The 21656-nt window shown below is 45.3% G+C and overlaps 1 protein-coding gene across 1 annotated transcript; it reads right to left on the bottom strand.

Moving 5' to 3' along the window:
• Positions 1 to 15939: 15939 nt before the first annotated feature.
• Positions 15940 to 21153, bottom strand: LOC143364409 (uncharacterized). Its single transcript, XM_076804775.1, has 5 exons — positions 17893 to 21153; positions 17671 to 17779; positions 17472 to 17606; positions 16678 to 16705; positions 15940 to 16636 (listed from the first exon to the last, which is right to left on the bottom strand). The coding sequence occupies exons 1-5, from the start codon at positions 21151 to 21153 to the stop codon at positions 15940 to 15942; spliced, it is 4230 nt and encodes a 1409-aa protein (XP_076660890.1).
• Positions 21154 to 21656: the final 503 nt, after the last annotated feature.

Raw genomic sequence — 21656 nt, 5'->3', positions numbered from 1 at the left:
AACTCTGAACAGCTCAATATCTCGAAAACTATGCCATCGGTTTTAAAGTTCTTAGTCTTAAATTGCATGGAACTGAAGGGCCTTTCTGACTACATAAACGTGAAGTGGCCTCCCTTCCCCTTTAACGGGGGAGGGGAGGTACCTTTGTAATTTTAAATGGAACCCCCTATACAATGTTACATATTTAGATTCTACAGGAAAAAACAAGTCAATTTTGTCTGAAACATTTTTTTGTCAGATACTTCCATTATGAGATATAACAGTTTGAAGTTTCGAGTTGTAGGTACTTGAAGCGCTCGGAAATAGCGTTATGGAATTATACGCGCTTGAGTCCTTTGCTTATTCGTGAAGAAATAAAATGTATTTTAAATTAAATGTTCAAAATGTCCACCACGGGCTTGTAAACATTTATTTACTCGAAACATCAAAATTGTTCTAACAATTTTTAACATTTCGGGAGTCACTGAAGCGCAAGCGTCACGTATTCTTTGTTTCATATCCTCTTTTGTCGTCGGTGGTTCAAACATAACTTTGTCCTTACATATCCCCGCTATTTCCGAGCCCTTCAAGTACCTACAACTCGAAACTTCAAACTGTTATATCCCATCATGGAAGTATCTGACAAAAAAATGTTTCAGACAAAATTGACTTGTTTTTTCCTGTAGAATCTAAATATGTAACATTTTATAGGGGGTTCCATTTAAAATTACAAAGGTACCTCCCCTCCCCCGTTAAAGGGGAAGGGAGGCCACTTCACGTTTATGTAGTCAGGAAGGCCCTTCAGTTCCATGCAATTTAAGACTAAGAACTTTAAAATCGATGGCATAGTTTTCGAGATATTGAGCTGTTCAGAGTTATGTGGGCCACCCTGTATATAAGTGTATCATACAACGCAGTGAAAAACACAAATATAAGTGTGTCTACATAGACTCAATTTATTTCACCACTGACCAACTCCACGATCCAATTTCCCAACAATATTTACACCCGACGTTCCGGCAATAACTCTGTTTACTAGTGCAGTTAACGAAGAGGGAACTTGTCGTTTTGGCAAGTTCGATCCGCTTATGATTCCAAACGGAATCCCAAAGAAAAACCTTAAAAAAAAGGTGAAAACTATACCATTAAAAATCTACAACTTAACCTCAATTCGCAAATAACTCCAGCGGCAATGCATATTGACCTCTCGAAAGCTAACGAATCAGGGAAGAAGCGTAAAAAAATCTCGCCAATCAATACCCCAACGGTCTCCGAAGAACAACAAGTTAATTGGTTAAGCAATGTGCCCGTAAATAACCCATTCAACCTTCTGCAAAATCTAAATGACGATACTACTGAAGACAATATAACGACAAACATCAATCTCCAACCTAAACCTCCTCCAATATACATTGAAGCTCAAGTCATAGGACCACTTGTGGAACTGTTGAAAGATATTGCTAACGACAACTTCACCATTAAACAACTAAAAAACTGTGAAGTCAAAATCCAAGTTAATACATCCGAGGACTACAGAAAGCTCACCTCAGCCTTGAAGGAAAAGAATGCTAATTTCTACACCTACCAGCTGAAAAAAGAAAGAAGTTACAAGGTAGTACTAAGAGGGATGCATCATAGTATGGATACAGGTTGTAACGTGGACCTCCACTCGCCGCGTGGGAAGGCGGGGGCGTGGTCCACTCCGGGAATTTATGGGCTCAGAGGCTGGGCCTCGTACGGCCGTGAATACGCGGTCCTCCCGGTACTAACCGATTCTCGAAGGTTCTCGGAAGTCGAAAAGAGCCTGCTGCTCGGGCGCCAGGCACCGGAAGGGTGCCACGCGAAACGTGGACGAAGTCCGCCCTTAGCCGAAGCTGAGGGCGGGAGGTGAACCTTTGGGAACCGCGAGAATGTCGAGAGGCGCGAGAAGGGTCGGGGGTTCGGACACGGAAGGGAACGAGAACAGCCCTCACGGCAGGGCGGATCGCGCAGGTGAAAATATCGGTAGTCAGACTGGGCTCTACAATTTTATTGGCGTCGGTTTTTACAAAGCCGCGGCCACGTGGCCGCACCCGAGAGCCCGCGCTCTTCGTACAAAGTTTGCGGTAAGGTGGAGGGTTCGCAACGCGCTGTTGTCGGTCGGTAAAATACGCCGCGGGGGTGCGGTAGATCGGCACGAGAATAGCCCCTCGCCGAAGCGAGGGTTTCGCGGCACGCAGGTGGTCGGCGCGATCACGGTATGACTGTCGCGGCGCGGTTTCGGTTCCGACGGACGGCGAACGCTCGGCGAAAACTTCGCGATAGACTACGCGACGGCTCGATAGGAATAACGCGAAATGTAACGTAACAAACAGATGGTTGCAAACGATAACGGCGGCAGCTCCTCCGAGGAAGACTTCCGCACGATATTTTTCCGGGAACTCGCTGCCGAGACTCAAGGTACCGGTGAATTCGGTACTAGCGGAATGTCCGAGGCGAGAAGCGCCTCGGCGCGCGAAAACTCGGGGAACGAGACGCGATATTACGCGTCCGACGGGCGATCCGCGAGCTCGCGTTGCCGCGAGGGCACGGAATCGTCGTCGGCCGACCTCGTCTGTTCCCCGACAGAGCCTGGCGAACCAACTCGCGAAAAATACACGAAAAGGGTCACTTAAGGGACTCACCGTTCCTGCCGGTAATTCCTGCCGTCTGTCGCGGTATTGCCCGTCTCGTTCGGGATCGTCCTTCGATACTCTGGCTCCTGCCTCGAAACGGTAGCCGGGCTGAGGTCCCGCGGTAGCTCGGGATTATCACGACACGCACGTCGCGTGTACTATATGCGGACGGATTTCGGTACTTAGGCAACACCGCGGTCCGGGCGAATTCGATAGATTTTAGTTCGGTATGCTACCATTCGGAAGTCACCGCGACAGTAATTCGGCCTAGTCTGTTCGCGTTACGGCAGGGTCCTCGCATCCCCACTCCTTGCCGTAGTCCGGCTTTTCCTCTAATAGGGCGCGCGTCTGGCGCGAAATTCGGAACTCGCAGGATCGTGCCTACGTCGGGTCCTTGGGCCCCAGACCTTACGCGAAAATCATTCCGAAATTGAAACGCGGGGCAGATCGGTGACCTACCCCGGTATGGAGAGGGGGGGCGCCTACACCACCCTCGCCGAGGCCCCTTGCAATTGGCTAGGTGAGGGGACGGCAGGACCGCGAAATAGGTTGTCGGATGGTCGACAGGGGCCTTCGTCCCGCTTCGTCACCTCCGGGTTGTCTGGCCCGTGTGTGGCGTCGCCCATTCCTCGTTATTACCGGTGCACCGGATTTGCGTAATGGCCATGGTTTGGCGTAGGTGGTCCCGCGAAGCGCTGTGCCCTTTCTTCAGGTCGGCTGGATGCCGGGGTGCCGTTCGCGTACCTGAAACTTGCCGGGCTCGGCGTGCGCGAAAGGGTGAAAGCACGAGTTTCCTGTTGATTCGGGAGTTCCTCGGGGAGCGCTTCCTAACCCATCGAGCCGTGGTTCTATTCGCGACAACTTGTTTTACGGCAGTCCGGTCCCTTCGTTCGGTTGTTAGGGACGCTTAAGGGCGGCGAGGTTTGTGCAACGTCACAAGGTATAATAATCGATGAATTGAAAAAACTCAATCACCAGGTAAGACAAATAAACAATATCACTAAAAGCGTTACAAAGGAGCCGTTGCCACTATTCTTCATATAACTTGAACCCAATGCAAACAACAAAGAGATATACAAAGTCGACAGGCTATATAACGTAATAGTATCATTTGAACCTCCCAAAACAAAAAGGTACATTCCTCAATGTTTACGCTGTCAGTCATATGGCCACTCCAAGAATTACTGTAACCGAACTCCAGCATGCGTGAAATGCGCAGGTAAACATTGGTCCTCGAGTTGTCCATACGAAAGTAAAATTAATAATGTTAAATGTACAAACTGCCAGGGAAACCATCGGGCAAGTTACAAAGGTTGTCTTGTGAGAAAACAGTTGCAGCAAAAACTTTTCCCCAAACTTAGACATAAAATGGTCAGTCCAAATTCAAATCTGCATAACGTAACGTATGCCAAGCAAAACAATAATGCTCCAGAGGGTGTACATAGCGGTATAGGAAATATTAATAAAACATTTGCTGAAGTAGCTCGATCTCAAGCTAGGAAAGATCCGTCCGCATTGCCCGAAAATATGAACTCCACTTCAACGTTAGCAGAACTAAAAGATCTACTAACAACATCAACTAAAAATTCTGAATTAATAACCAGCATGATTCTGCAACAAACTCAACTTTTAACTCAACAATCACAACAAATAAATAAAATGTTAGAACTTCTATCACTCATGCTAAACAATAACAATAACTAAAATGGACAACTTAAATATTGTTATTTGGAACGCTAATGGCCTACAACAAAGATTACACGAGTTAAAAATCTTTTTACATACTAACAAAATCGACGTGATACTTATCTCAGAAACACACCTTACCGCTAAGAATCACATTAAAATCCCTTATTACAATATTTACGATACCAAGCACCCATCTGGCAAAGCACATGGAGGAGCAGCGATAATAATAAGAAATGACATTAAACATTTTTTCCATAGCTCTACCGCTGATACGCATACACAAGCTACTGCCGTAACAATTAACACGTCGCATGGCAACATAACATTGGCGGCTGTATATTCTCCTTCGAAAGATAAAATATCTGCTCAACAATACGAGCACTTTTTCAAATCATTAGGGAATAAATTTATTGCCGGCGGTGACTGCAATGCAAAACACAACTTTTGGGGCTCCAAAACAGTTACACCACGAGGCAGAATCTTGGAACAAGTAATACGCAAATTATCACTAAATGCGATTTCAACCGGTGAACCTACGCACTGGCCTGCTGCCCAGGAAAAAACCCCAGATTTACTCGATTTTGCCATTTTAAAAGGACTGTCAAAAAATAACTTCAAAATTCAATCCAGCCTAGATCTTACTTCCGACCACTCCCCTGTTCTACTTAATCTTTTATTTAAACCATCGCAATCAAGCACTTCATCACACCTTTCTAACAATACCACTAATTGGGACCAATTTAGAGAGTACCTAGAAGAACATATTAACTGCAACATACCCTTAAAATCACCTGAACAAATAGAGATACAATACAGCAAGCATGTTGGTTAGCTACTAAACCTGAAGTGAATAATAGGAAATTTCTCTCGTACCGTGAGCACACAATGCAAAGAATTAGAGAAAAACGCAAGATTAAAAGTATCTGGCAAAGGCAAAAAACTCCAAACAACAAAAAGAGACTTAATGTCATCAACAAAGAAGTTAAACATCTAATTCAAACTCACTGCAATGAAGAATTTCATACATACATTACCAATCTATCACCCAACGAAGACACAAATTATTCACTCTGGAAAGCCACCAAGAGATTTAAAAGGTCAATAATTCCTGCTCCTGCTATCAAAAAAGACGATTCAACATGGGCTAAATCTCCAACTGAAAAGGCTACTGTTTTCGCTAAATATCTACAAAATATATTTACACCAAATATTACTGACCCCACTTATGCTCTCACGGACCACAGTCTCTGTGTAGCAAATGAAACGGACCCCATTAAAATTGTACCCCCAACGTCTGTTAAAGAGGTAGCTAAGCTTATCTCTGTAACAAGCAATAACAAGTCACCTGGATTTGATCTAATAGGGGGCAAAATTCTTAAAGAGCTACCTCCAAAGGCAATTAGATTCCTCACTATTATCTTCAATGCCGTACTAAGAATCAAATTCTTTCCTATATCCTGGAAAATAGCCCAAGGTATTATGCTTCTTAAACCAAACAAAGACCTTCACCTGCCGTCATCACACAGGCCGATTTCACTCCTCCCCTCAATGTCTAAGCTGCTAGAAAAAATAATCCTAATTAGGATGAAAGAAATAATTAGCGAAAAAAATCTTATACCTTCCCACCAATTTGGCTTCAGAAACAAATATGCTACTACAGAGCAAATACACAGAATGGCCAATTCAATTACAGCAGCACTAGAGAGAAAGGAATACTGTACTGCTCTCTTCCTTGATGTCGAAAAAGCCTTTGATAAAGTCTGGCACAAAGGTCTTCTGGCCAAAATCCAAGAAGCATTCCCTTTACCCTACTACCAGCTCCTCAAATCTTATCTTGAAGATAGAGCGTTTTTCGTGAAGGTGCAGGAGTCATACTCGGAAGTCCACAGCATTGAAGCAGGAGTACCGCAGGGCAGTGTTTTAGGTCCTGTTTTGTACACGCTATTCACTGCAGATATCCCTACTACGTTAGAATCAATGATATTTACCTTCGCGGACGACAGTGCTATTTTGGCCTCACACTCTGATCCCACAAAAGCTCAATCTATACTCAAGCAACACTCTCTAAAAATTGAGCAGTGGTTAAATAGATGGAAAATAAAAGTAAATTCTGACAAGTGCAAACACATCACGTTCACTCTAAGAAAAGGCAGTGTCCCACCTATCACCCTAAATGGAACCATTATTCCTCAAACTGAAACTGTGAAATACTTAGGCATGCATCTAGATGCAAGAATTACCTGGAAGTATCATATAAAAACCAAAATAGAGCAAATCCGCTTAAAAAGACGCACCATGTACTGGCTTACATGTAAAAATTCAAGATTAAATATGAACAATAAACTATTAATATATAAGTCTATAATTAAACCAATATGGACTTATGGCATAGAAATATGGGGAACTGCTGCAAAAAGCCACATATCCAAACTTGAAGCACTACAATCCATTACCCTTAGAACCATTGTAAATGCACCGTGGTACGTGAGAAATGAGCAAATTCGCAAGGACCTCAAGGTCAATTCCGTGGAAGAGGAGATAAACCGACTATGCAACAGATACCAACTCAGACTGGAAAATCATCCAAACGAAGCAGCAAAGAAGCTCTATACAGAAAACCTGCCTAGAAGACTACGCAGGAAGCACCCAACTGATCTTCTACACAAGGCTTAAAATTGTGTTCTCTAAAAAGATATTTTCTACTGGGAAAATATCAACGGGCTAAATTCACTTATCTTGTTAAAACAATCTACCGAATGTCCTCTGGGACAAATTGTAGAGTTTGAGGGAGTTAATAAAAAAAAAAAAAATTTTTCATTAATGAGCTTAGGAAGTTCGCGCCTTGGTCAGTGAGTATCGCTTTAGGAGCACCAAATCTACAGATAAAGTTCTGAACGAATGCCTTTGCAACTTCGACAGCGGTTGTTGATTCTAAAGGGATGGCCAAAGAATATTTAGTTAGAAGGTCCTGAATCGTTAATATCAGAGTTGGGCAAAAATTTATTTTAAAATTTCGAAGACAAATAAATGAAAACTATCTTTTATTCGAACTCGTTTCTCTCGGATACATATATACCACAGTTTATACGTCGGATACTTTTCACGAATTTCATTTGTCGTCCGTGAGTCATCCGAATCGCGAAGTAACGGCTATGCGTATTCGACGCCTCTAGCGGCGAGAATTTATTTGAGAGAATTTATTCGAAGATACAGCTGATGAGTTGCAAAGTATCTTTGACTTTTATTCGGTAGTTTTTGGCAGCGCCCCCATGTATTCGACGGTGAATTTCTTCAGATACTCGCAACTCAGAATGTATCTTTGATTTTCGACGTACGATTTTTGCATGGCCTTGAGATTTATTCGAATACTCGATGTACTTGCTCGTGCATGGCCGGGAAGACCAGTGATTTCGGCTTTCCTCACGTCGATCACTCCGTCGCGATTAATTAAAGCCGCGCTCGGTTATTTGTAAGAGGTGACGTGTTTTGAGTATTACTTCAACAACTTGTTAATAACGATAACTTTAATAATGGTAACTTGTACAAAACATGTAGGGGAAACGAGGAGTGTATGTTTAAAGTGCCGGAAGATTTGCTGAAGACTGGCGACGCGCCCGCAAAGATGGATATTTAAGGGCTGTAATTCTATGGTGGAGGTGGTAAAATGAGAGGAGAGAATGGGGGTGAGAGGATGGTGAGATTTTCCAGACGCGCTGTCTTAAAATGCGTGGAAAACTCGGACGAGTCCCGTCGCTTCGGGTTCACGACTCTTCGACCCTTAGGCTAATTTATGGTCGGGGTTCGAAGTGCTTGGCGTTGCGTGTGCTGAACGTTATTGGGAGGAAGTTGGTTTTGAGGATTCGACATTGACCAGGCGCAGTCTTTGATTGTTTCTGTTCTGACATTCGAGAGCTCTTTTATGGGTCTCGCATTTCGTTGCGTCCCAACACTCGATGTAGGGAATTTTTCGATTTTTTATTCGAGACGAGCATGCGGAATAAATGAAAATCAAATGTATCTTTTATTCGAAATTGTATTCGATGTTCGGATATAAGACCGAGCGACGTTGCCAAGTCGTAATATATAAATGTATGTACAAATAAACGGTTTAAAAACTTTGGACTTCGTGAAACAAGGAGCTTATAACCTACTATAAATATCTTATTTTTGAAAGTTAAACAAATTTATTTTAAATGCAACGAAATCGCTTATTTATCACGATAACGTACGAAATATTGTCAATATCTTGTGAAATATTGTCGATATTTAATTATACCTCATACCATATTTAACTAACAAGGAGAGGCCACGACCTTCGGATCACGGATTCGGTTGAAACTGTGCACACTTATAGATCTCGTTCTCCTGTTCACGAATATATACCATTATAGGGGAAGATACTCAATAGTTTTCGAGATATTGACGATTAAACTTTCATTATATCCTATGTAATGCCGTATTTTTTCTGGCCTATACCAAGAGTCGGTGTGGCACGACGGTAGCGTGCGAAGTTTTCAGCCAGACGACCAGGGTTCGAGTCCTGTCAACTAACGCATTCTTTTTTTTAATTTCATTATGTTTTATCATTGCATATTTCTATTATTAATTTCAATTGCAACAAAATTGCATTTTGAATTACAAATAACATGTATTTATTTACTAACGACAGGATTATTTACTATTATTATATATTAAATGATAATTAATAGTAATTAAATAGTAATAGTAATTTATATATTAAATATATATATTAAATTTTAAGAAGTTTTTATAAATATCTTGTGTTAACTTTCCGGATTTCGAATAAGTTATTATTACGTTTGTGTGATGTGACATAAGTTCATCTACCTTTTTCTACCCTTTTCTCCCTTATATGTTATTGTCCTTTCGAACGTTGATTGATACTGACTTCCTGTCTGATCCGTGGTGATTATATAATTTAAATGGAATTGCGAGGTGATATATTGTACTGCTTTCCAATAATTTTCGACGGCCTGCTATATTTTATCAAAATGAAACCGGTACTTATCATTATATGCATTGAAGAAAAAGAATTTAAAACTAATCATTAGAGGAAAATTAAAACTTTATCACTGCGAGCACGAATGGTAAGTAATGTGACCCGCCGTTTTCAAACTGCGTCGCGTTCTCAAGAGTTTCCTCGATCTCAAGAGCGTCTCCAATGTCACTGTTTATTGACAGTTTATATTGGGGATGATAATGCAACCAACAAAGTTCCGAACTGCATTTTCGATTGAAATTAATAATATAAATATGCAATGATAAAACATAATGAAATTAAAAAAAAGAATGCGTTAGTCGACAGGATTTGAACCCTGGTCGTCCGGCTGAAAACTTGGCACGCTACCGTCGTGCCACACCGACTCTTGGTATAGGCCAGAAAAAATACGGCATTACATAGGAAATAATGAAAGTTTAATCGTCAATATCTCGAAAACTATTGGGTATCTGCCCCTATAATGGTATATATTCGTGAACAGGAGAACGAGATCTATAAGTGTGCAAAGTTTCAACCGAATCGGTGACCCGAAGGTCGTGGCCTCTCCTTGTAAGTATATGTTATTAATAAATTAATTCACTTTATTTGTCAGTAATGTTTAACCCCTTCGTTACGGGTGCCGACTAAAGTCGGCGTTCGCGAGACGACCTGTGTGTACGGGTGCCGACTGTAATCGGCGTTCAAGCGCCGATCTGTGTATCGGGTGCTGACTACAATCGATATTGTTACGTCCCAGATGGGGCTGTTTGTAGTTTTCCGGGGATAAGGCGCAGTTTAGAACCTACCTGCGTTCACCGGCTTTGGTTCGGGAGATTGAGGGCTGGTCAAATAAATTGTACCTTAAATTTTATATAAAAAACGGCAAAGGTTTGGTTTATTTTGAGTTTAGTTCTGAATCAGATTATACAAGGATGAATTCTCATAGCGCATAAGCTAGAGCACTTATAAACAGTTCGCTTAATAGTACGTTTAAATTACCGAGTCGTTGGTAGGCGCTCGCAAGTCGTGGTTGTGGGGTTTTTTTTGGGGCGCTCGCTGGTTGTGGAGTTGAAAGGGGCGCTCGCTGGTTGTGGCCGCTAGTCGCTGGGGCTCACGCGGACACTTCACGCAACGGGGTTTCGAAATTCGGCGACACTATCTTACTGCCGGCGCGACGCGTGTGTGGTACAAAGGTCTGTTAACGGAACTGAGCAGTAGCATTGATTTTAAACTGAATGAATTCGAATTGAAGAGCTGGTTTCCTTTTTATAGTGTGGGCGGTCCTTTGTTTTCTTGAAGTGATGATTTAGGCGTTTCTGCTTCCCGATCTTCTCGATGTTTCTTGCTTCGTCAGCTGTGTGTTGCCAAGATGAAGTCGTCGTCTTTTCTTATGGTTCGGCGTAATCTGATATTTTCCTCTTTTGCGTCTAATTTGTAATCTGGTCTTCATCTGCGTGTCTTGCAGGAAGATAAGTCGGCGTATCTTTAACCGCGTCGGGTTGTCACGTATATTTCGATCTTATTTTGTTTTCCCGTGTGATAATATAATGGTCCTTGTTTAGGCGTTTATCGGCAAAACGCCGGACGTGACAATATGTATGCGACCACCTATGCCGACTCTTGCCGGTTAAAAAGAATCTACCGTACCGACAGAGTATCTCTTGATTCTATCGACTCATATTGTATTAAATCCTACTAGAAATATATTCTACATACGAATCAAGCTTCTGTTTTTTTCCACTGGATAGTGGAGTATTTGTTCCGTACAAGACGCGACTATAATACAAAACAAGAATTATAGTACAAAATTCCTCTTGAACCGTTATAAGTAATTGAAAGAGAGCGAGAGAAATTGGAAAGATTAGTGTCTAGTTTTACAGTTTAGAAGTAAATTTATAGGTTATAAACATTTAATATTAACATGTGATCATATTTGAACATTTTGTTTGAAGCTTTGTTAAAAATTTGTTTTATATAATGTTTTTTGCGCCCTTGTTAGAATGTCACGGTGGAGTTCAAAGAGAAATCTATTTTTTAATGGATTGACTGACACAGAGTATGATTCCGAGAATAAAAACGAAAATAGTTTCATTCCACCCAGAAAAAGAAGGACTATATGTGATTCCTCACACTCTGAAGCAGAAAAGGATGACGAAGACAATGACGACTACTGTGACACATGGACGCCAAAAACTTTCATCCCTAAAATACATCCGTTTACAGCAAAAAATCCAGGGATTGTACCAAATATTAGCAGATCGGCAAAAATCATTGATTTCTTTCAACTCTTTGTCTCAGAAGAGTCCGTACAATTTATCGCAGATGAAACGAATGATTATTGGTAAAAAAAAAATAACAATAATATGAAGGATGTAGAGGGAACAATAGTTTCCGGGTTGTACTGTTTTTTTGCTCTTTCATTTCTAATGACACGCAACAAAAAGTTGTCCTTGGTGGAATATTGGAGTAGAGATACTCTTCTGCGTAGTGATGTTTTCTGAGAAATTATGGCTAGAGATCATTATTTAAAATTGTTAGAGATGCTACATTTCAGCCATGATCTTAGAACTATCAATGATCGGATATATAAAATAGGGAACATCGTTGATATGCTCCGAAAAGCATTTAGCCAATCATTCTATCCCTACCAAAAATTATGCATTGATGAAAGTTTGCTTTTATATAAAGGGCGATTATCCTTCAAACAATATATTCCTTCGAAAAGAAGTAGATTTGGCATTAAATCATTTATACATAGTGATTGTCGAACAGGATTCGTACAAGATATTATTGTGTATGCCGGTTCATCGACAATAGTCAATAGCGACAATAAGGATGCAACGAGACGTATGTGTCTCGTTGCCAAGTTTTCGACCAGGCCCGCGCCAATCAGCAACGAGGACCAGCCGCGCGCCAATCCGCGAATCCGGCCCGGGCGCGGACCAATCGACGAATACCGAAGATCCGCGAACGAGCACACGAGGTTCGTGCTCGGGCTATAAAGATCGCGACGAAAGCCGACGAGAGGGAGTTGGCTTGGAGCAGCTCTCGGGGTAGCACCCGAGCCCAGGTCCTCTCGCAGTCGCGTGGAAACGTGCAAGTTACGGTATACTACCGAGCGAGCACGAAGAAGCGTCGGGATCGGTCGACACGTATGTGGGTATACGTCCCCTACGCGGAAAACCGAGACCGCGAGTAGGCTCTGGGAGGCAGTCGGGATCCAGTCTGGGATCCGCGATCGCGCTCCGCGAGCTTAGTCGTCGACCGGCCGCAGCAGCGTGAGGAGCTCGCCCAGCGGTATACTACCGAGGTCGAGCAACCACGCCGGCAACGGGTAGTACGTACTAGGTCTACGTCTGTGCGTACGACTCGTGCCGCGGTTAATCGGGGACGGCAAACGGAGCGTCCCGCCAATCCGGGGACAAGTTTCCCCGCACCCCGCGAGCTCAGCTGACGCAGGAACGTCTAATTCACTATACACCTGCTGAGCCGCGGTGGAACCGAACACCGTACCGGACCAGCCGTGACCAGGAGATCGGGCGCCGTCGGGTCTCTCCGCCGAACGCCCCACCACGAACGGCCGCGAACAGGCGCACCGCTCGCCCCGCGCTCCGCGGACCACCGTCCTGACGCATTCTCGCGATCCGTACACCGCAACCGAACCGCGTACCGACCGGTTTTCCTGCCGTTGTCCACCGGTGGACGACACCCCGCCGCGACACTCCGGACCACCGATACCAGAACCAGTACCGGAGATTCCGTCACTCCGCGCGTAGAATTAAGACATGTTAAGCCCGCATTATTAATAGGAAATAGTCAGCGTTAAATTTAATTATCTTTAGTTCCGTATCGCGTTATTACCGGGCGTCCACGCTCACGTTTTCTTTTGTTTCTTTTGTTCAACTAGACCGGCCGGGAGACAGGCTCCCACCGTGAGTACGTTGCCGGACCCACGGGGAATCCGGACGACCGGACTTAACAATAAAGCTTCATTTATTTTTTTCTACTCCAGTCAAGCATTTATCATTTAGTTACCTTACCTCCCCTCCCCAAAGAACCCTGGCCGCTGAGCCAATCCGGGGAGGGCTCGCACGCTTCGCCGCGCTTCCCGCAACGAGGCGTGCACCGTTACAAGGAAATTGGAAAGTCCGGAGCAATAGTGGAATCACTTATGAAGCCCTACCTACAAAAAGGCCATACCCTGTTTCTAGATAATTGGTATTCGAGTACAGCCTTGTTCGATTTATTACATAACAACTACACAAATGCATGCGGAACCGTAAGGCAAAGGCGCAAAGGAATGCCGAAGATTCATGATAAACTAAGAAAAGGAGAGGCATCTTTCCGATCATCTAAAAATTTATTAGTCATAAAGTGGGTGGACAAAAAGGATGTATACATGCTTTCTACTATGCATACATCAGAATTTACAACGGTTCCTAGGTATGGCGGAAAAAAATGTTGTAACAGACCTGATCGCGCCAGGCCTGTTCCTAGCTGTACGCGCCCCGAACTCGAACCCCCCGAACAGACCGACGGATACCGAGATCCGCCGGTACCCGCGAGCGCCCCCCGCGATCCCCGCACCACCGAACCGATCTTGGCGGGAACCGGAACCCGCCATGATGCGATACCGTCGCGCCGGATGCGTGACGACACCGGAAAAGCCGGCCGCGAACCGTACCGCACCGCACCCCCTCGCCTAGCAAGACGCGAGAGACGAGCCGGAAAACGCTCTCTTTGGCTTTCCGCCGTCATCGCGAAAAGACTTACGATCCGTGCCGTTTTTCTAGCCGCCGATACCGACCGCCCGATCACGACCGGAATAGTTCTTTTGCGACGCCGAGAAGCCGCCCGCCGAACACGACTCGCGAGAGTATTTCTATACCCGCGAACTTGTAAGCGCGAGTGTGCCGAATTTTCGGCGACCCGCGAACCCCGACATACGCCGCTGCGTACTGGACCGCCTGGAGAGCCGACCCGAACGCCGAGCGATCGAGGACCGGAACCAGGGTAAGTAACCTTCTTTCCCGTTAAACCCGACGTCTCCGCCTCCGCCCTACACCCTCGCAGAGTGAACCACCCGCGACCGGCGAAACGCCGGCCGTCCTGGGGCACGTGCTCTCCGTCCGCCGAGGTTGCCCAGGTCCGGATACGCCGCTGCGTACGGCCATGACCCCGCCGTGATCCGACACGCGCGCGAGACCCGAATCGCGATCGCCAACCTCCGAAACGCGAAGCCGGGACAGTGACGAACATTTAGAAGAGTCGTGTCGTTAATCACCCGTGCTCGACCGTCCGTGTCCTGCCGTAACCCTCGCGTTATCCCGCCGCGAACCTTGGCACGGCGAGCCAAATCCGGCCGCGAGGAACCGTTGTTCGAGTTCCGCCGGGAAACGGACTCGTTACAATGTCTCAAAAACCTCTATGCGTAGTAGATTATAATAATTCGATGGGTGCCGTCGATAAAGCAGACATGGTAATATGTTGATTGCTCGTGATTATCCCGAAGGATGTTCGAGCTTTTGATGTGGATTTACACGCGATGTGTCGACTAAGGATGGGAGTTTCCTCTTGTAAGAAAGGAGACCAAATGTAACAAAACTAAAGCAGTGGACTGTATTTACAAAATGGATTTGAGCCGTAACCGAATACAAAAATGAATAGAGTACAGGAGAGCAGCTAGGAAAAGTCGTTTTCTCTAGCGTGCTTGGAAGCCAATTGATTGGGAGGATCGAGCCAAGAACCCACGTAAGGGTAGATCCTCCCTCTACTTCGGGATTTTCCTCCCTTCCCTGGATGCCGATAGATATCCCGGATTGGCCAAGACGAGGACCAATTGGGGGTTGGACGGTTGGAAAGTGGAAGATGGGACCGAGGAACATCCTGATGGCCCCAAGGCCATCCTGATGAACCAAGGGCCATCAACCACTCACCACGGGTGAAGAGTTGCCAGAGCCTGGAAAAGACCCAGAGCGTCTGGCAATCGTCAAGTGCGAAACTAGAGAAGGGCAGGATGGGACCCCTGGCAGATTTATGGCATGGGCCTAGAAAGCTATATACAAGTGCTACGCCCTGGGAACGGACAGGAATGGGACATTAGCTAAAACGGTGACAAGGCCACTCCGTACCTAATTTCTAAAAACCTCCAAAGTCACGTTCCAAGAGCGTAAAGCAGTACCCATGCCATAACCAGATGTCCCAGGCTGGCCGCTACATACCGCCCACCTTGAACTCACGGAGTTCAATCGAAATGGGCAACTAATAGGGAGGGAGGATAGAACCGTACAAAAGTGACTACAAAGGTAACAATGAACAGCTGATAACTAACAACAAAACCAAAGCAAGAAAGCATGATAGAATAACCAAGGAACTAAGAGCTAAGAACTAAGAACTAGGAGCTAAGAGCTAAGAACAACGCAAAGCAAAATACTAACAAAGGAAATGACAAGCGGAACATAAAAATGTCGACTAATACAAAGAACGAAATATATACATTGAGTAACATTTAAACTAAATCATATATACACGCAAGATACTAAGGAAACGAAAAGCGGGATATAAGATGTCAACTAATACAATGAACGAAGTATATACAGTGATCAACTGAATCAAATATTACAAAAGGGACTCAGAATCATTTTCCGCGATCGGCAAAAAACAAATTTTGGTGACGGGCCTCTTCAAAGTGCCAGACGCCGTCCGAAGGGAAACAACACGTGTCTTCCCGTCCTGGCCTGGATGAAGCTCCAAAATGCGTCCCAACATCCATTTCATTGGAGGCAGGTTGTCCTCCTGGATGAGGACCATGGCTCCAGTCCTAGGCTCGACAGGAGAGTCGACCTTCCATTTATGTCGCTGCTGCAGCCCGTTCAAATACTCCCGGCACCAGCGCTTCCAAAAATGTTGCAGCATTTGTTGTACTAGCTGAAACCGACAAAGCCTGTTCTGGCGAACAGCTGTGAGGTCGACCTGAGGAAGTGCGGTCAACGCATCACCAATAAGGAAGTGCCCGGGAGTCAAAGGATTCAGATCGGAAGGATCAGCGGATAATGGATGTATTGGGCGGGAATTTAGACAAGCTTCAACCTGAGTAAGCAACGTGTACAGTTCATCAAACGTGAGCCGCTGCTCACCCACTATTTGTTTTAGGTGCGTCTTGACCGAGCGGACGCCGCGCTCCCATAAGCCACCGAAGTGAGGAGCACGAGGTGGTATAAGACGCCACTCTATCTGCTCCTTTGCCAATAACGCAGATATTGTGCAATTGTGTGCCTCGGAGCCTATTAATGCACCCAACTCTCTAAGTTCATTCCTAGCCCCAACAAAATTTGTCCCGTTATCGGAGTGAATTACCTTACATTTACCCCGGCGAGCAATAAATCTGCGAAGACAGCTAATAAAAGCATCCGTAGTAAGGTCAACTGCGAGTTCTAGGTGAATGGCCTTTGTGGCCATACAAACAAAAATACAGATGTACGCCTTCCGAGCCGTACGCGAGCGTCCGCGGTCAACCACTAGCAAAGGACCGGCATAATCGACTCCGCAGGTATGGAAAGGCCTAGCAGGTGTAACCCGGTCGGCAGGTAGATTGCCCATCAGGGGCTGCGCGCTGACGGGACCTGTCCTAAAACAGGTGACGCAGCGACGCAGTACCTTTCGAACAATCCGCCTACCTGAGATGATCCAATATCTTGAATGAAGAGAGGCTAAGGTTTGTTGACCTCCGGCGTGCAATAGACGAAAATGTTCCCTGCGGACGATTAATTCCGCCAGTGGACCCGACTTCGGTATAACTATGGGGTGTTTCTGTTCATACGGAACAGGAGCATTTTCCAATCTGCCGCCCACCCTAATGAGCCCGTGCTCATCAAGATAGGGGTGCAAAGATACTAGGGGACTGTTTTTGTTTATTTCCCTTTGTTGCGCCAGGCTGCGATAATCACTGTCAAAGTAATGGGCATGGGCAGTTCGAATCAAGACCCGTTCGGCCGAAATCAACTCCGAAACGGATGGAGAGCCACGATGACCCGTTGAAGAGCCGTGTGCATTTCTACAGTTTGTTGGAAATCTAAATAGGTATGCTATGACCCGAAGTAGCTTGTCGTACGAAGAAAATCTCTCTAATAATTTTACTATGAGTGGGCTACGATTTGTGGTGACGCTCAACTGAACTATAGACATGGGGCGAGCGTCAGGCACGTCAACTATACTAGCGTCCGGTATGGGCCAATCCTTGGCGTCCAGCGATAGCCAGCTTGGACCATACCACCACAGATCATGCCCTATAAGCAAGGGTGCGCTAGAGCCGCGAGACAAAATGTCAGCAGGATTATCCGCGGTACGTACATGCTTCCAGGTCGAAGATGCAGTGAGTTTGTGAATTTCGGCAGCGCGATTGGCAACAAATACCTTCCATCGGCACGGTCTTTCGGCAAGCCAAGCAAGTACTATTTGGCTGTCAGTCCAACAATATTCACGCATAGAGACAATGCGAAGGGATCGCCTAACCTTTTCTATTAATTGGGCCATTAGCAACGCACCGCACAATTCTAATCTGGGAATGCTTACGCTCTTCAATGGCGCGACCCGAGACTTCGCACATAATAGCCGCGCGACCCAAGTGCCGTCGCTTCTACGCGAACGGACATAGACTGCGGCCCCATAAGCCTTTTCCGACGCGTCTGAAAAACCGTGGATTTCTATATCCAAGTTCGAAAACAGAGCGAGTCGAGGAATTTTGACCGACGAAAGTTCATCTAGTTCAGTTCTGAAATTCAACCATCGCAGATGAAGATCTTGGGAGAGGGTTTCATCCCAACCAACCTTCATCTGCCAAAGTTCTTGCATGAAAAGCTTTGATTTAACTATAACAGGGCCGATGAGGCCCAAGGGGTCGAATATTTGCGCTATTTCAGCCAAGATGTTACGCTTTGTGATTCTAGTATGTTTTCTAATTTGCGCACTATAAGATAATTGGTCGGAGGACACGGACCACAATAACCCGAGTGTTTTCGGCTCTTTGTCCAAGATTCTAAATTCTAAGTTCTGTGTCACGCCGCTAACGTGTCCAATTGATTTAGGATCGTTGCTTGCCCATTTTCGCAAGGAAAAACCGGCCTTGGCTAGGATCCTTTCGAGCGATTCACGCAATGCGATGGCTTCATCTACCGTGTCACAACCAGTGAGCAAATCGTCGACGTAAAAATCATGTAATATTACGTCGCTAGCATGGGGAGATGAGCGCGCGCAGTCTATGCCTACTTGATGTAGAGCGCGGGTTGCCAGGTATGAGGCGGAGGCCGTACCGTAAGTTACCGTGTTAAGAGAATAGGTATCTATGTTATCCTCTTCCCTAAACCGCCAAAGAATCAATTGGTACCTACGGTCCTCTTTTCTAACTAGAACTTGCCTGTACATCTTGGCGATGTCGGCGGATAGAACTATTTTGAATTTCCTAAAACGCAATAGGATGCTAAAAAGCTCGTCCTGTACTATCGGACCGACTAACTCCGCATCATTGCGCGAAATCCCTGTTGTCGATTTCGCCGAGCCGTCGAAAACTACGCGAAGCTTAGTGGTCGTACTAGAGTCCTTGAAGACCGCATGGTGAGGCAGATAGAAGCAATTGGAAATTGTGGCAGCGGAAACTTCATCTATTCTATTCATGTGGCCTAATTCTAAATATTCACGAATGAAATTTGAATATTCTGTGCGAAGGTCCGGATTTTTGCGGAATTTCCGCTCTAAGTTAAGTAAACGCCTTTCGGCCTGAGCACGAGATTCTCCTAATTCTAGTAGTCGATTATTGAATGGGATTGCCACGATAAACCGACCGTGATCATCTCGCGTGGTATTTTTTACAAAGTGCTGCTCACAAATATCCGTCTCTAAAACTACCGGCTTTCTATCGCAAGCCTCGTCTACTTCCCAGAAGCGAGTCATGGAATTATGCAATTCGGTGTTGCTAATCAGATTACAAGTGCGACCTGAACGACACTTGTCCTTTGGGCTTGACCAGGAAAGCTGGCCTCCCAGAATCCATCCCAAACGAGTTTTTTGCCAAGCTAGGTTGCCAAGCCCGATTTTGACTTGGCCTACGCACAGCAGATTCCAAAAGATACCTGCACCAATTAACAAATCTATTCTACCCGATGAATAAAACTCGGGATCCGCGGGATAAGTCCCAGGAGGAACGGGAACGTTGAATCTGTGCAATGGCACATTCGGCATGTTTTCGGTAATGTCCTGGACCACTAAGCATGACAGGCTGGACGAGAAATTACCGCGGATGGACGACATTTTTAACTCTATTGATGACCTGATTCTGGTCTTTGAACTGTTAAACCCGCTAATAGATGTATTTATTGTACGATGTGGAAGGTCTAGTTTTTGTGCCAAATTCTGACTGATTGAGTTTATTTGAGAACCCGAATCTAATAGCGCGCGGCATTTGTGCTTTCTACCTTTACTGTCCGTGACGTAAACCACCGCGGTAGAAAGGACTACATATTCGGCTTCAAGATTTGCCGAGCTAGTGTGGCATGCGTGCCCTACATGAGATGAGGAGGGAGATTCTTCTGTTTGATGCTCAGGAACAGAAATGGCCTCCTCTCGATGCAACAATGTGTGGTGTTTCTTACCACATTTTCTACAGTTGCCGCGCGTGCAACTCTTAACGCTGTGCCCCATACCGAGACAATTGAAACACACCCGTGCCCTTTTTACGGCAGCATGTCTTTCCACATGGGACATGGCTAATAGTTTAGTACAATTTTGCAACGCATGCTCGCCGTCGCATAGCCCACATTTGCTAGATTTGCTAGCGACGTGCGATGTTGCTACGAATGGTTTCTTACTAATTTCACGGTTCCTTGGGAAGGGAGTGCGATCACTAACGGCAATAGCAACGGATGGCTTGCTACTGTCCCTGCGCTCTAAGTATTGCGACCGCGTTTCTAAGAATGCAGCGAAATCGTTGAAAGATGGGAGGACCTTTGACTCCATAGTGCGTTTCTCCCAATCATCTAGCGAAGCGGTATCCAACTTTCTTGCTAAGTACGTGCTAATGAGTGCATCCCAAATTTCTGCTGGATTTAGCAAAGACTCTAATGCGCGAACATTGTTTACCGCGCTATCCACAAATTCACTAAGAGCCTTTCCGCTGCTCTTTCTAGATAATGGCTCGAGGTCTAGGAGTGAATTGACATGATGGGCTACTAGAAATTTAGGGTCGTCGTACCTCTGCCTTAAACGCGACCAAGCTAATTTGTAATTTGTGGCTGACACACCAAATGACTCTAGTATTCGCGCAGCCGGACCGGACAACGAAGAAACTAAATAGTTGAATCGATCTATGTCGTTCAATTTGTCGCAGTCGTGAACTAGTGATGTGAAAGTATCCCGAAATCGAATCCACTGACTATAATTGCCATCGAAGGTGGGAATCTTTATTACGGGCAAACGAATCGCGGGGTACGAATCTGAAGGCGTAGGAGTAGGATTGCTAGTTGATGCACTATTACTTGCAGATTCACCGCGAGCAGCAATCAATCGCCTTTCGGCGTGAGAAAGAGTGTTAAAATACGTGTTTTCAAATTGCTCACGCTCAGCAAGATGCGTTTCCAATGCAGGAGTTCCTACGACGGATGCTTCAATTTGCGTTTGAATTCTATCAAATTTGTCGTATAGACCCTCATTTGTTCGAACGCGCTTCTCGAAAGATACTATGTCCGCGTTGACATCGGCTGACTCTACGAACTTTCTAAAAATTGTCAGCTTAGCCTTAGCGGCCCCGCGTTCGGAAATTAAACCTTTGAATTGAGCTTCCATACTTGTACACTATTGCGAACTCAAGTTAAAACCAAGGAAAAACTTACGGAGAATGACAGGAGTGGATCAGCGCTAACAAACAACTTCAGCAGGATCGTCTCACGGGATGCTCGTCGGTTCCTGGCAGTCAGCTAGTTCCAGAGAGCGGCCGTGTTCCAAGTACGTCTTGGGCACGCAAACGCCTTCCTGGAAACTGCAGGCTTGATGACGGCAGCTACAGTCCCGTAGTCTCCTGGTAGTCCCAAAATGCTGCAGCCCAATGAGGATTGTCCAGTCGGACACGAAATGGCAGCAGCAAGACTCCTTGTCTTCCGTGAAGCACGAACTTATTCGAGTATCCGGCTCGAAGGACCAAATGTTGATTGCTCGTGATTATCCCGAAGGATGTTCGAGCTTTTGATGTGGATTTACACGCGATGTGTCGACTAAGGATGGGAGTTTCCTCTTGTAAGAAAGGAGACCAAATGTAACAAAACTAAAGCAGTGGACTGTATTTACAAAAT

Source organism: Halictus rubicundus, unplaced genomic scaffold (assembly GCF_050948215.1).
Source record: "Halictus rubicundus isolate RS-2024b unplaced genomic scaffold, iyHalRubi1_principal scaffold0519, whole genome shotgun sequence".
NCBI classification, from domain to species: Eukaryota; Metazoa; Arthropoda; class Insecta; order Hymenoptera; family Halictidae; genus Halictus; species Halictus rubicundus.
This window is presented reverse-complemented; position numbering and strand designations above follow the sequence as displayed.